This window comes from Coenobita brevimanus, chromosome 65, assembly GCF_032717465.1.
Source record: "Coenobita brevimanus isolate Jiangsu-jjx chromosome 65, ASM3271746v2, whole genome shotgun sequence".
NCBI lineage: Eukaryota > Metazoa > Arthropoda > Malacostraca > Decapoda > Coenobitidae > Coenobita > Coenobita brevimanus.
In genome coordinates this window covers 45,272,907-45,289,132 of record NC_137018.1, presented here as the reverse complement: position 1 = coordinate 45,289,132, position 16,226 = coordinate 45,272,907, and the positions used below count along the sequence as shown (strand labels likewise).

The 16,226-nt window shown below is 41.6% G+C and overlaps 1 protein-coding gene and 1 pseudogene across 1 annotated transcript in view; one reads left to right on the top strand and one right to left on the bottom strand.

Annotated features, from left to right (window-relative positions):
- Positions 1-16,226, top strand: part of Pez (protein tyrosine phosphatase non-receptor pez) — a 76,610-nt gene that overhangs the window by 31,859 nt on the left and 28,525 nt on the right. The window contains exons 12-16 of the mRNA XM_080276591.1: positions 146-357; positions 7,252-7,412; positions 8,747-8,891; positions 9,552-9,708; positions 13,436-15,076. Of these exons, the coding sequence (XP_080132717.1) occupies positions 146-357; positions 7,252-7,412; positions 8,747-8,891; positions 9,552-9,708; positions 13,436-15,076 (2,316 nt within the window). The remainder of the gene's footprint in view (positions 1-145; positions 358-7,251; positions 7,413-8,746; positions 8,892-9,551; positions 9,709-13,435; positions 15,077-16,226) is intronic.
- LOC145405125 (5S ribosomal RNA) lies at positions 2,761-2,879 on the bottom strand (annotated as a pseudogene).

Here is a 16,226-nt window from a genome sequence, read left to right as displayed (position 1 = left end):
TGGAGGCCTTGCTCCTAACCCTATTTTTCTCATAAGTTCTTCTCTTAGTGTAACGAGAATTTGGCCAATGAGCAAAATCCTTGCTCCCAATTAGCTTGTAAGATTGGGACCTGCCTGTAAAGCACCCTAATGTATTCTTTTTCAGGTTGTCATTGCATCCCATTCCCAAGTCCAACAACCTTCCAACGTACAGAAACAGACACAGTCACAACCAGCACAGCAGAAGCAGCAGCAGCAACCACAGCCACCTCCCCAGCAGCAACAGCAGCAGCAGCAGCAGCATGATGCAGGGGGACAGCAGGTGGCTCTGTACTCATCTAATCTCAGTCTTCCATCTACTAGAGGCAGTTTTAGGAGGTACAGTTGTATATTAATTTATGTTTGCTTGTGTATTTGAGTTTTTACATTATTATTATTATTATTTTATAGCAACCTGCATTCAGAAACTATAAGTTAGCTTTCACAGCAGTTGTCAAACGTGGGTATTCTATGCTGATAAATGAGAATGAATTTTATTCAGCTGAGGGAAATAACGTGCAGCTGGTGGCAGGAAAGTGTTCTCTGTCAGTTTTTTTGCCACACCCATAGGGGTGGCCAAACCTAACATGTGTCACTTACTCAGCACTCCCTGAGTCACTGTACTGTTTTGTAGGATGAAATTTGGCAAGTTGCAACTGTAGTTATGAGGGTCTCACACATACTAACCCTGGGCTCCTTTGCTCCTCCTGGGGCAGCATTGGATTAGATGATGAATGATGAATGAATGCAATTGTGGCATGTCTGGGATGTGTCTGAAGTGTGTTTGCAGAGAAAGGACACCTTTTTGGATGTGTTGGAGTGAGGGATATGGTTGGAGTTGTTGTTGGTATCAAATGTGTCCTTTGTCTCGTTTTTGGTGCCCATTACATTGAGGGTATTTTAGCTGAGTCAGGACAGTGTAAATCGGATGGAGGAAAGTCGTATAAAATTAAATATAGTATTCAGCTTTGCCCATAGAACTGACAGTCCAGTCCCTGAGAACCTAGCAGTTCTCCTGCATGCCACACACCTTCACATGTCACCACAGGTACTGGTATTGGTACCCAATGTCTGTGTTGATTATATGTTAGGCAATAAGCAAGGGTGTTTTTATGGCATTTCATTGGGTTCTGCTACTTTGACATTAACTTACTGTTTTCTGTGACAGTTTTACATAATAGATTTCACTTTGTAAAGATATAAGGTAGAGAATGTGCATTATCGCTGACCGAAATCTTCTGGATACTCTGCTGTCACTTCTTAGGCCGACTGTACATACTGATGGTGATTTTCTTCACAGATAAACTGTGACAAGAAGTGACTGATGATTGGTGAATAAAAAATTAAAGCTATGAACAACCCTGCCATAGTGAGCACAGTCTGTTACTGCTACTTGGTGACTTGGTTGAGGTCCAGTAAATGTTTACATAATATTGCAAGTGCACACTGTATGACAGCATGAAAAACCTTTTGTATTAGTACTCAGTCAGTTGCTAATGTATAACGTTGGACAGCATGAAAAGTCCTTTGTATTAGTACTCAGCCAGTTGCAAGTGCACACTGTATGACAGCATGAAAAGCCCTTTGTATTAGTTCTTAATCAATTCCTTCTGTATACTTTATGACGACATGAAAAACCCTTTGTATTAGTACGCAGTCAGTTGCTACTGTACACTGTATGACAGCATTAAAATCCCTTTGTATTAGTACTCATTCAGTTGCTAGTGTATACTGTATGATAACATGAAAAACCCTTTGTATTAGTACGCAGTCAGTTGCTAGTGTACACTATATGGCAGCATTAAAAAACCTTTGTATCTGTAAAGCATAGTGCAGTCTGCAATCATCTGTATGTGCAGAAACTTCGTCAGATAAGCAATTGTACCTAGATGCATGTAACTTTTATTTTTGTACATGTAATAATAAGCACATTACACTGTAACACTGTTTCTGCTTTTGTTATATTTTGTGTGGGTAGAACTTGAGGCTGTGAGGGGAGGATACCATCCTCATTTGTCACAATAGGTTTGCTTTCGATGGAGGTGCAATGCCCTCGCATTGTGAACGAGTTTATGGGTGCCAGACAAGCACATTCGCTGCGAATTCATTCACTATGAATAACATACGGGAAAAATAGCATATGGGCAGCACCGCTTCCTCAAAGTCCACTTGTTGAGTCGTAGAGATGTACTAAATGGCACATTTCAAACACATACAAAACAGATATGTATAAAATATAAAAGGCTGGGCCCACATGAACGCTCTTTCCAAGAAAAAAACAAAAACAATACAAAGAAGGGCCAAATTCAAGATCCATTCAATTTGAGATGCCTGGACACACTGTGTTTGAAAGACTGGAGATCATAGGAAGTAGGAAATACAGACAGAGGGAGACAGACAGGATGATAGGTGTAAAAACTGAGTCTTTGATGCATTAAAAACAACAAGATTATTTTTACCCGTCAGAAATACGAGCTAAGTCAGACACTAGGTGTGCCATAGCCTCATGCCTTGTTTGTTGAAGTAACTGCTGAGATGGGCGTTGCAGGAATCGAATGGAAAGATGAAGGGTGGAATCATCATTGTACGAGTGGATAGGATTAGATGTACAGTTTAGAAGATTCATTCATTCATTCATTGCCAGACGCCATGTATCCCAAACAGGGTGGCCAAGGGCTTAGAGTTAATTGTTTTACAGGGAGGGGCACTAATCCTCCACCAACCCCACTTGACTCGTAGGGATGCCAACAGCATCTGGTGTTCCCAGGCGGTCACCCATCCAAGTACTAACCAGACCCAGCGTTGCTTAACTTCGCTGATCGGATGGGAAGCGGTGTACTCAACGTGGTATGTTTAGAAGATCATTGATGAATAAAAGAAAGAGGGTTGGTGATAGAGCCCTGAGGAACACCACTGTTAAAAGATCTAGGGGAAGAACAAGTGGCCGTCTACAACAGCAGCTGTAGAACGACCAGAAAGGAAGCTAGAGATGAAGGCACAGATAGAAGGATAGAAACCGTAAGAGGGCTGTTTGGAAATTAAAGATTTATGCCAGACTCGATCGAAAGTCTTTGAGATGTCAAGTGCAATGGCAAAACTTTCGCCAAAGTCCCGAAAGGAGGATGACCAGGAGTCTGAAAGGTAGGTGAGAAGATCGCCAGTGGAGTGTCCCTTACGGAACCCATATTTACGATCAGAAAGGAGGATGTGGTAGGAAAGATGCTTTAAAATTTTTCTGTTAAGAATAGACTCGAAAACTTTTGAGGCATAGGATGTTAAAGAAATTAGACGACTGTAGTTAGAGGACTGGGAATGGTCACCCTTCTTTGGGACTGGCTGAATGAGAGCAAATTTCCAGCAAGAAGGAAAGGTACAAGTCGAAAGACAAAGGTGAAAGAGTTTACCTAGGCAGGGTGGAAGCACAGAAGCACAGTTCTTGAGGACAACAGGAGGGACTCCATCAGGCCCATATGCCTTGTTAGTATTGAGGCCAGTGATGGCAGAAAATACATCAGCTGAAGAAATTTTAATGTCAGTCATGAGGAAGTCAGAGGGGGGAAGTGATGGAGGAACAACACCGGAATCATCTAAGGTGGAATTGGAGGAGAATGTCTGAGCAAACAGATCTGCTTTATTAGCAGAAGAAATAGCTACAGAGCCATCAGAGTAGAAAAGAGGAGGGAAGGATGACGAGATAAAATTGTTAGAAAGGTTTTTGGCAAGGTGCCAGAAGGAGCGGGAAGAATTCGAGTTGGAGAGTTGAGAGCACTTAGTGTGGATGAAATTATTTTTAGCAGAGCGAAGAACAGACTTAGCATGATTCTGGGCAGAAACATAAACAAGATGTGATTCAGGGGTGGGTTGGCTCCGGTACCTTTTATAGGCCCTCTCCCTGTTGCAGATAGCATTAGAACAAGTGTGATTAAACCAAGGCTTTCTTGCATTAGTCAAAGGCTATGAGAAAGGAATATATGCTTCCATGCTTGAGAGAATAACCTCCGTAATGTGCAAGGCGCACTCAGATGGCTCGTGGCCATGGAAGCAATAATCATTCCAGGGAAAATCAAAGAAATACAGTGAGTCCTCTAAATACGAAAACCCGAAGTACGAATTTTCAATTGTATGAAATCGATTAATATAGGACAAATTCCACAGTACAGAAATATTAGTCTCAATGATACGAAAATCAACACTCGATACGAAAGGAAATGCAGAGATAGCCCGATTATCCAGACTATATGATGTGAAGAAGTGCCTGAATAGTCTGAAATCACGATAATCTGGCGGAAACAAAACACAAGTACTGTTAGATTGATTTATTTACCAGTAAATGTACAATGAATGACACAACTATCTTCCCAGTTCAGTCTGAAGAAAATTTACACCAGGCGAAATCTCCATATGTGCAGTACCCCTCCTTATTATGGCAGTGTTCCAGTCATTCTGCCATATTTTGATATCAGAACATACATAGGATTATCCAAAATAATTTTCAGTGCCACGAAAACCATTAAAAAAAAAAAAAAAAAAAACACCTTACCTATACACCACTGAATGTACAGTACCCCTTCTAATTTTGGCACTGTTTTCAGGTCATTCTGCCATATTTAGACATCAAAACACATATAGGAATATCCAAAGTAAAACTAGACACCAAGAAAACCACGAAAAAAAAAAATAAATAAAAACCAAAAACACCTGACCTATACACGATTGTATGTACAGTACCCCTCCTAATTTTGGCACTGTTTTCAGGTCAGTCTGCCATATTTAGACACCAAAACACACATAAGAATATCCAGAGTAATGCTAAACACCAAGAAAACCATGAAAAAAAAAAAATTGAAATCCAAAAAACACCCAACCTATACACTACTGTATGTACAGTGCCCCTCCTAATTTTGGCATTTTTTCGGCCACTTCCATATTTAGACATCAAAACACATATAGGATTATCCATATTACTGTTAAACATCATGAAAAACAATACATAAACAATGAAAATCCACAAAAAAAAAATGATGACGGTTTGAAAATCTGTTGTCTGTGATGAGTGAGTGCTCTCAGGGCTCAAAGAAAAATTACACTGCCAAATATGACACCAGAAATTGGTTATGCTGGTATAATTGGTATACAGGTATACCCTGGTTTAATAATGCAATTGGTCAGGTAAAAACCTGTCGTTAGGCGGAGTATCGTATATCAGGGTAGATTTAACGTGAAGTAATGGGATGCTTTTTTCAGCCTTGGGTTCACCCCCCCCAACCAAGTCTAAGTCTAAAAACAGTTTATAAATCATCCTAAACACACAATTTTGGTCTAAAATATCATCAAAATCGGTTTTAAAAAATCAAAACCCATCATTTAACCGGGGTTTGGCCATCGTTAGGCGGGGTATGGTGGTATTTTTGCCCCCATCGTTAAACCGGGGCATCGCATCTAGGGGTATTGTATATCAAGATATACCTGTACCATCATCTTCACTGGTGTTTATGCTATAACATAAGCTATAAAAGCACATGAAACTGTAATGTAAAAGTACACAAATTTAGCTAGAATAGTGTTCAGCAGTAACACTTACCTTCATATAACTTCCCACCATCCTAGTGCAAAATTTTGTCAGAACCTTCCAAGAGTTAAGCATATGTCTAGATGCAGAATTTCATGAGCTTTCTCATGGTTACTGCAGAATTTTGGTGTGACCAATAGTAGTCAAATAAATAGCAAAAAAATGAAAACTCATGAGTCAGTGTTATCACCACAGCTAAGGACTGAGGGAGTGATGGGGGTGAGCCGGGAGGGTTTGGGGGAGGGACGGGAGGGGGGGAGAGACAAGGCTATGGGCAGGATTCTCCCCCTTGTGTTAACAGGCAGGCGGGTGCTTTTGCCATACATTTGCTTGTGGCTTGCAGTCTGTTAGACGCCGAGTGGCCATGCGGAAACACAACTCACCCTGACCAGGGTACTTTCAACCTTTGGTAGAAAGGTGGACGGCTGCTGTCGCCAAACACGTATTCATGGCTTGTGGTCTGTGTTCAGTGGAGGTGGCAGTCGGGAAAGACTTAGCCCCTGTGGCCGCACGATATTAGACATTTGGTGGGGAATGCGTACGGATGTTTTGACACCACTTGCGGGTTATAGACCTATTACTCGGGTGCTGGAGGTTTGTTGGGAGTTAAAGGACAAGTGCGTGACTTTGACCATTCAGTACAGGGCGGACGGACATTTTAGGTCTGTTTGTGGGTTTCAGACTACTTCGCGCTCACAGCTCGAGCCCAGCGGCCACAGTACCGAATGTTTGAACACGTCGACTGGCTGGCTGAAGTTCTTGGGGATTTTTATGTCTGGATAATAGCAAGTAAATCCGGATAACGGTTTAGTAGGGCCAAGGTCCAGCATCCGGATAATGAACATGTCCGGATAAATGAGGGACTTCTGTAGAGGTACTGGGCATTTTTATTTATTTTATGCATTGTTTTCTTAGTGTTTAGGATTACATTGCATATTGCAGTGTGTGTTTTGATGTCTTAAAACAGTTGAAGGACCACAGATTCTGCCAGAATTAGGAGGGGTACTGTGCATATAGTTTTTTATTTTTTTTTATTTTTTTATTTTTTTTTAAGTATTGTTTTCTTAGTGTTTAGGATGATATTGCATATCACAATGTGTGTTTTGATGTAAAAAAAAAAACAGCTGAAAGACTGCAGAACATCTCCAGAATTAGGAGGGGTACTGTACATATTGGTAGGGTTGTGCATATTGGTAGTTTCTTTTTTCTTTTTTTTCTTTTTCTTTTTTCTCTAATGTTTAGGATTACATTGCATATTCCAATGTGTGTTTTGAGGTCCAAAAACAACCAAAAGATTGCAGAACACTGCCAATATTTGGAGGGGTACTATACATATAGATTGGGTATAGGTAGTGTATGGGTACAGTAGAGGATGTTGCTCCGTATCTGTTCCTTGTCCATATCTGGTCATACCTTTGGCCCTATCATGGTGAACAGTCGAGGGATTATTGTATATATTGTATACTGATTGATCTTGTAATTATTCAGCACAGGACTTAGAAAGGCCTCACAAAAGAGGCTATTGAAACCTATGTCCGACCCCTTTTGTTCAAAAAAAAATTTCTCCATCCATACAAAATATTCTAGGGGTACCAAGAATGAAATAAATTATTGAAATAAAGCAGTTTTGAACAAGGACAAACTTCAATCACCTTTTCCCCCAGGAGCCTGCTGCCCCAGTATCGTCCAGCACCTGATTATGAGACAGCACTGGTTCAGAAGTACGGCCCAGGGGTCAACCCAGCCAACATTCGGGCCACAGTCCTTTACTCATCACAACCAGAAATCTCAAACACACATGTCCTTGAAGGCAACCCACATGAGGGTAAGGCTAAGAGTAATTATGTAAAGAATGGTACAGTGTTGTCTCCATTGCCATAACCTCATTTTTCACTTTTGAAAAGAAAAAGGCATCTGTTGACAGTCCAGTTAATATTGGGCAAAATGATCACTCCATAATATTTCAGCAAAATCACTTGGTCAGCTGTTGTCTTGTAAAATGGAGACAAGTTGTGTTGATGGTGATACACCTCGCTGTCATGCCTGCACAGTCTAGTTTCATCTTTGTATGGAATGATATTTTTGTAGCATCACTTTCAGGAATAGGTGAAGGCCATAATCAGTTATTTTGCATGGTTTGGGAATGCTGTAGAAAAGTACAAAAGTCCATCTCCATCCAGTATTTAATCCTGGAATGCTGCAGGATAAGTGAGAGACCAGTCATTTACTAATGAGTAGCTTCATGTGGGGAGGGAGTGAGGGGATATTCAAGGTCTTATGGACCACATCTGTCTAAAGTGTCTTAACCTGTTAGGCCAGAAAATATCCATTAAAAAAGAAAAAAAATTAAGCTTGCTATCATTAATAATCAGAAATAAGACTGCAACTTTGTCAACTTGCATACTGTGCATAAAGGCTAGGTTGCTTGAAGAACCTTGCTTTAGTGTAGTAGCGCAGTTTATATAGAAGTGATTAGGGAGTGGTTCTGATAGAATATTTGAAATTCTAGGAACCTTAAAATGGGTAGTATTGAAATTTTGTGATGTACATCGAAGAGAATTTTACAGTAAATACAGTGCTTTATGTGTGAGCATTGTGGATTATGGTAGTATGAATAGCAGGGAGTTATTGTATAGTATTGAAAATTTTTAATATATTTCAGTGTGTTTCATAATGTGTAAAGTGTGTAAAATGTAGATTGTAGAAGTATGAATATCAAGGAGTTATTAGGTATTTTGTTTTAACACCTTGCATGATTACAAATAGTATATGGAGAAGAAAGCTGAAAGAATGTACAGGTACTGTGTATCTTGATCCAGGTTGTATGGCACAGTATGTTGTAGTTGTCATAGTGGTGGTGATGCAAGTTGTTCAGGCGCTCATAGGATCAGTGAATCACTGATGTCTTCTGTGTACAGGTATATTCTCTCACTGTGTATAAGAAACATTATGATAAAATATAATAGATTGTGGTTTGTGACAGCCTGCCCCTGATATAATGGAGTGGAGTATGACATCCTGTTCCTTCAGTGTTTTATGCAGTTTCCTTGGGACAGCATGAGAGAAGGGAAAGCCAGGATGGGACAGGTTGAAAGACTGAATATTCTAGAGAAGTGTATTTGACTAATATACTATTTTTTTTCCCTGTGTGCTTTGCAGTTTCACGTGGAGGTGGTGGACTGGGAAGCTACAGTCACTATAAGGGCTACACAGACCTGTCACAGCAGCATCCAGACCCATCACACCCACAGCTAAGCAGATCTGCCGGGATTCTGATGCCAGGTCCTCTGCATAATACTTACAGGTTTGTGCTGGATCACTACACTTGTTTCATTTCATTTATATTGGCATTGGTCACCCAGTGGCAGCTTTCCTCATTGCTGGACCTCATTCCAGGTCTTTATTGGTCTCCCTTTTGTAACCCTACCCTCATGTTCACCCCTCTTACCCTTGTCACCCAGTTGTCATCCTCCATCCACCCCACATGCCCAAACTATTTCAATTTAACCCTTCTTATTATAACACTAATACATTCAAGTCCCATCATTCCTGTCAACTTTTCTTTCACAATCCTAACCCTTCCCCCTTCAGACCTGTCATTCAAGGACACTACTACACATTCATCTTACCATTATCATGTGTGTGTTTGAGCCTGTGAATGTCCCCATCCTTTACTGCCTAGGTCTCACTACCATGCAGCATTACATTCCCAACACATGCTGCATACAAGGACCCCTTAGCATGGTTGGAGAGCCCTCTCAGTGTCAGGAGAGGCAACAGCTCCCAATATGAGGTTAATTGTTGCAAATCCAGTGATCACTGTATCTTCTTGTCACTATTAGAAATATGATTAATTGCTGAAAATCATATGATTACTGTTTCTCCACATAAACTGTAGAAATATGGTTAATTATTGAAAATAATGATAACTCTTTCTCCTCATAACTTGTTCCCTTGCCAACAGCACCCCAGAGTTGGCATCCCCATCCTCTGGTGAGCAGTTGGAAGAGAATGGGCAGGAACGGGAGCAGGACCTGATGCATGTCTACAAGCCCCCACCTCCCTACCCTTACAGCAAGCCCTCCAGCAACAGCACACCTGATCTTGCCTCAACCACTCAGGTTGGGATCCTGGTAGTAAAAAAACATTTAACTTAAGAACTTTAAGACTATTTTGTACCATAGAGAGTTCATTGTAACAAACATAATTATGATTTTACAGTTATTGGATGGAAAAAAAGAGCCTTCTTTGATTAAACAGTTAAGAAATATTTAAAACAAAAAGTGCAGCAACACAGACTTCAGGTTTATTTCTTGTTTCTTAAGATATTTAGCAGTTCAGCAGTTAATAGCTTATTTTAAACTTAATTTTAGTTTTAAAAAATGGATGGGAAGTTTTCCTAAATCATGACACATTTGACAAAACTGCATGCAAGAGTTGAGCAGTGTTCCCAGTCCTTCAGGTATGCAGCCATTAACTGTGGAACTGCCTTCCTCTGTATGTATTTCCCTCTGCCTATGACCTTCAGTCTTTTAACCCCTGAAGACCGCAAATTTCTCAGAGCACCTATCCCCAGAACCGCAGTTAGGGTCTGATTTTTCGGCCTTCTCAGATAGTTATTTTTTCCCATAGATTTCACGAGCTTGAATTTACACACATGAAAATGTATATCTCAGGCTCATATGTCCAAAGGTTACCGTACTAGCAACCATCAAAAATTAAAAAAAGTCTACCCTTGAATCTGCCAGAGAATGGCTAATAACCACACAAACATAACTGTAAATAATGTAATATATATCCCTAGGCATAAAACAAGGTAAAATAATGATGACAACAGGAAAATAAAGTTTATAGTGGTGCATAACAAGGGAAAACCTCATGTGCCTGGAAACAAAGGGAAAGGATGAAGGTGGAGGGAGTGTGGTGGTGGATGGAGGGAGGAAGGGAGGTGTTGGGGATGAGGAGGAGTGGAGGAAGGGAGGAAGTATGCTTGATACGCACACCAGCTATGGTATCTGGGGGGTATATGGGGATATAGGGAGTTGGGAGGCCATAATGAGGAGAGGGCCCAGTGGGGCAGAGGTGGGCGGAGAGATGGCAGGAGGGGGGGTTACCCCTCCCTGTAGAGGCCTAATCCAGCCATACCCCACCAGATACTGTAGTTCCCATTGGCTTGGTCCCATATACGTCTTAAAGAGGCAGTGCTACCTACAGCCAGTTTTTGGTAGGCTCTGTACAATCAGCAGACACAGGACTCTATGCTACATTTTCTGTGACTGTTGTTTGGCAGACATAGGTCTTTAGGGGTTAAACAATGTCTCCAGGCATGTCAAGATGAATGGGTTTTGAATTATGCATTGTTATTTATTTATTTTTAAAATTTTTTAGATTTTTTCTAGGAGGGAACTCCCTAGTGGGCTTTTAGCCTTTGGTTCCTTCTTCCATGCATTAAAAACAAAAAACAAAAATTATTAAGTTGCATGATTATTGCTCATAATATCAAGAATAATATCTTATTTCAATGTTTCTCTGCAGCATCAGCTTTCAGAATGCAATGAGTGTTTAATTTCTTCCCATCAAGCTGCAGTGAATTTTTAAATACATCTTAGATTTATTTGTCCTTATCTGACATTCACAGTGTACAAAGTTGAGGGATATAACTTGAAAGAAAGCTTTATGCACTAGTAAATTTTCATGGTTTTTCAGGTGTATGGTATTTGATGTGTATTTTTTGTACATATGTGGCTTTACAAATTTAGGACAGTTGTGGCATTTATGACATGATTTTAATAATTATCCTGTCATAAATTATTTATTTATTTATTTATTTATTTATTTATTTTTTTCCTCCAGCTTTGTGAAATTAAAATATTGGGAATAGTCATGTAGGGAAATATTGTATTGTTCAGGAACTAATTGGGACTGATAGCTTAATACAGTTCTGTCTATCTATCTATTGCCAGACGCCTTAATCCCATGCGTGATGGCCACAAACAAAACGCCTTCATGTCGCCCTGTCCCCCGCCATTTCATTGCCCTGCTCCCAACTCACACCCCCCTCTCTCATATACCTCTCCACTCCATCCCTCCATCTCATCCTCAGCCTCCCCCTCCCTCTCCCCCCCTCCACCTCACTCATATACACTCTCCTCGTCTGTATCTGACCCTCCATCCTCTCCACATGGGTGAACCACCTCAGTGTGTTCCTCCTAACACTTCCTATAACATCCAAATCCACACCACAACGCTCCTTTATATCCTCACTTGTCAGCCTGTCCCTCCATGTGACCTCACAGGCTTCTCTTAAATAACTCATTTCCACTGCTCTCACTCTTGACTTGTGTCCTTCCAACAATGTCCAAGCTTCACTTCCTTACGTTAGAGTTGGTACAGTATCACAGTACTGTCATGTAGTAACGTTTTCATTTCCATGCTCACTTCCCTGTTTCTTATCACTGCTTTCAAGGAACCAGCAGCCTTTCTTCCTTGTTGTACCCTTTCAAGCACTTCACCCTCCAAACTTCCATCCATACTCATCACACTTGCCTAGTAAAACGTGCTCACATTTTCCATTTCCTCACCATCCAACCTCACTGTACATTCACTGACTTCACCTCTCTCAAAGACCGTCACTTTACTCTTCTGTACATTCACCTTTAGATTCTGTTTCTTACACACTCTGCGAAACTCATCCACCAAGCCTTGCAGCTCCCCTTCGTCTTCACTTAACAACACAGGATCATCTGCAAACAACAGTACAGGGAGTTTCCAAACACTACCCTCTCTCACTAGGGCCACTCCAACATCCGCTGCCCTGCTTGTATCTCTTTATTACCCCATCCATGTACAGATTGAACAACCATGGAGACATGACACATCTTTGTTTCAACCTAACCTTCACATAGAAAAATCCACACGCACTGCTGTCTTAGCACCATCGTACATACTCTTCACAGCATTCAACAACTTCCCATCTACTCCATATATTCATAATACTTTCCACAATCCTTGTCTGTCCACAGGAGTGCACCCAGGGGGGGAGGGCCTGGGCCTGGGCCTGGGCCCCCCCCCTTAGCTCTCTGGGTCCTTTAAAAATTTATATATATTTATTTCGATAACAGCAAAACATGAAAAATTGGCAAGTACAAACAAAGAATAACACATGAGCCAACAGCTTTCTGACTCTAAACCTGCATATGACCTCCCAGTAAATATTGGATTACCTGACCTCACTTCACTATGGGCCCCCCCCTTAGAAAATTCCTGGGTGCGCCCCTGTCTATCCACCCTGTCATATGCTTTCTCCAGATCCATGAAGGCTGCATACAACTTCTTTCCCTTCTCTAGAAACTTTCCCATTAAAGATCTAAGAATGAATATCTGATCTACACAACCTCTTCCCTTCCTAAAGCCTCCCTGTTCTTCTCCAACTAATTCCTCTGTTATTTCCCTAACTCTGTCAATAAGTATCCTACCATACACTTTTCCTATTACACTAAGAAGACAAATGCCCCTATGATTACCACACACTTCCCTTTCACCTTTTCCTTTGTACAAGGGAATAATTATGCCTGACATCCAATCCTCCGGGACTCTGCCTTCCTCCCAGGCCAATCTGCACAACTTCCACATCCACTCTACTACTATCTCTCCCCCATGCTTCAGCATTTCACCGCAGACTCCATCAATTCCTGGGGCTTTCCCCAATTTGACTTTCTCTATTGCTTCCACAGCTTCTATCCTACTGATTTCTTCTTGTCTTCTCACCTCCCTCCTTCTCCCAGCCATTCCCCAGCCACTTATAAATATATTATAAATATATTATTATCATGAACAATTACATTTCAGGGAGGGAATATGAGCCCTGACCTCGCATCACGACGGCGGGCATTGCTTACAGCATCCTTGGGATGTTTAGGGTCTCCTGACTTATCACGTACATATGAGAACTTAGCTGACCTGAGTGAAGCTGTGGAGAGCCTGCGCCATGAGCTGACTCGCACGACAGACACTGGTTCGTCCTTCCTCACCTCTCTCCACCCCTGCAGCCACAATTTTTCCCGCAATGACCTTGATGCCATATACCAGCTGAGTGAGGGTCGTGTCACTGTTGGCACCAACCTCAATCTCAACCCAGTGTTCACCTCTGACCAGTCTGCCACACCACAGTCACAGAAATCACAACCCCAGTACACAACTGGCTACCCGGCACAGTTCACAGCAGCTCAGTTTTCTGAAGCACAGTATGCCTCAGGATCTGGACAAAGTGCACAAGAGCCCATATATCAGAATGTTAATGCTCTGAGAACGGACGAATCCAGAGAACGCACCCGCTCTGCCCCAGAAATTGACAACAAACCAATGGGAACGGGAGTGGGATCAGTGCAACCAACTCATGTAATCACCCAGATGTCTGGGGAGGATGTACAGGGAGCCAGGAGTCGGGCACTTTCCCAACCAGTGAGACAGGCTGCCATTGACCCTCAGATGTACATAGAGAATCGTCTAGGTGAACAGCAGCAGCAACAGCAACAACAGCGGGGACCCATTGAGGCCATTAATACTGCCATGGGTCAGATCCCTGTCTTCAGCGCACAGCAGGAACTTCGCCATAATCATCACCACCTCCTTCATTTGCAGCAGCAGATGCAAGCATTATCTATACAGCAACAGCTACAACTACAACAACAGAAGGAACAGCAGCTCCAACAACAGATGCAGATCCAGCAGAAGAAAGAGCAACAGCAACAACAGCAGCAGCTTCAGCAGCAGCTGCAAGCCCATCAGCAACAACAGCAACAAACTGCACAGAAGCTTAGTCAAAATACTCACCACTTACAACAACAGATGCAGCACCAAGTGAGCCAGCAAAGACAACAGAGTCAAGAGCAGCAAAGACAACAGATTCAGGAACAGCACAGACAACAACAACAAGATCAACAGAGGCAGCATCAGAAACAGTTACAACAAGCATCACAAAAATCAGCACAACAACAGACACCACAGAAAGCAGTACAACAGCAACAGCAGTTAAGGCAGCAGCAGACCCAAGCAGTAGGAGTATCTCAACAGATGCAGTCACAGAGAGAGGCAGCTGGAGGAGAGACAAGCAGCCAGAAACTTTCTCCTCGGAAGAAGTGGGGTGCACCATCTTCAGGTACATTACTGTTGGCGGGACAGACTGAACCTGTGTCAGATAAAAGCAGGAGGACAACACGGGAGGTAGCAAGCTTTGACTATTTTGCAGTGCAAGACTCGAGTCAGAGCAGAACAAGAGAATCGTCCTTAGAAAACCTTTCAGAAGGAGAGGTATGTCAAGGGAGGATAAATGAGGCTTCATCGGACACCCTTGCTTCGCCTCAAGGGTCAGGCCGGTCCATCACCAAGGAGGTGGGCAGTGAGGGGACAAAGAGCACTGTCACCACTTCCAAAGGGCCAACACCTGATGTGCTGAAGGGAGCTGCATCAAGAGGACCCAAAGATCCAAGGGTAAAATTAGCATACAGTATTGAAATAGTGATAAATTTTGTTGATAAGTTTTATTATATGCTTTAGAGCTCTTGATTATGTTAACATTATCTGTCAGACATTAATCATATAATGACTGTAGTGAAAGAATACATGAATGTTGCCATGTCTCATTAGTGCATGAAGTATTCTCTGTCTTAGGGAAAAAACATACAGCCCAAATTTTGATAGAGTATCTTAACTCTCCAGTGCTTACGCTTTTATGATGTCCTTGTTACATATAGCATCCTTGTTGTACAGAGGTGTTGGAGTCTCTTTTTTTATTCAAATGTATTATTTTTTTCAAGCTGAATTAATGCTCTACCCATCAGCCAGTCCAGGATTGCTCTATCAGCAATGTAGAGGCCTGGAGCTAGGCTACTTATTCCAAACATGTAAGGCGAGTGTGAATTGCGACTCGCCCCTGAGCAGCATGGCATGAGAGTGAACCCTAATCAGCCCTTAGAAGTAGATCCAAATGGGCCACATCTGGTTGGAGCACATTCTTTCCAGACCACCAGGTGTCTAAATACCACAGAAGATATTATGCAATCAGAATTAGAGTTAGGATTTCTGGGGCCTGAATTCTGAGTGAATGACCAGGCGAGTATGTGGGTCATTTCATTGGACGTGCTCTTGATAACTTCATCGCTTATCTTTTTTTCTTTTGCTTTTTGAACCCTACTATACCACATCTTTGGGTGGGAGAAAGAGGCCAGGATGGTGATGATGATGATGTATGTTCTGAATACTGTAATCAAATTTTAGTGATAATGCACAGTTAGCTTGTGCATTACCACAGCCTTTGATAGCCCATATAGAGCATCATTTCACCCTTTAGAAAATTTTTGAGTTAAAAATTATGAATGGTAGGTTGTTGATTGCATTCTAATTCACATTAGCGTAATGCCATTTATTTTATTTATTTATTATTTTCTTGGATACAATCAAGAAATACATTGTGCATGATGGACTGAAGTCTAGAATGATTACCGTGTGCCAGAAGAACATGTATTGGAAGAAATTTCGTATTAATAAAAAAATCCTTCCACTTTATACAAGTCTGTCTGGTCAAGGATACGGTACCTATCACCCACAAGCATCTCACCGTAGTTAGGCATGGTGAAGTTTG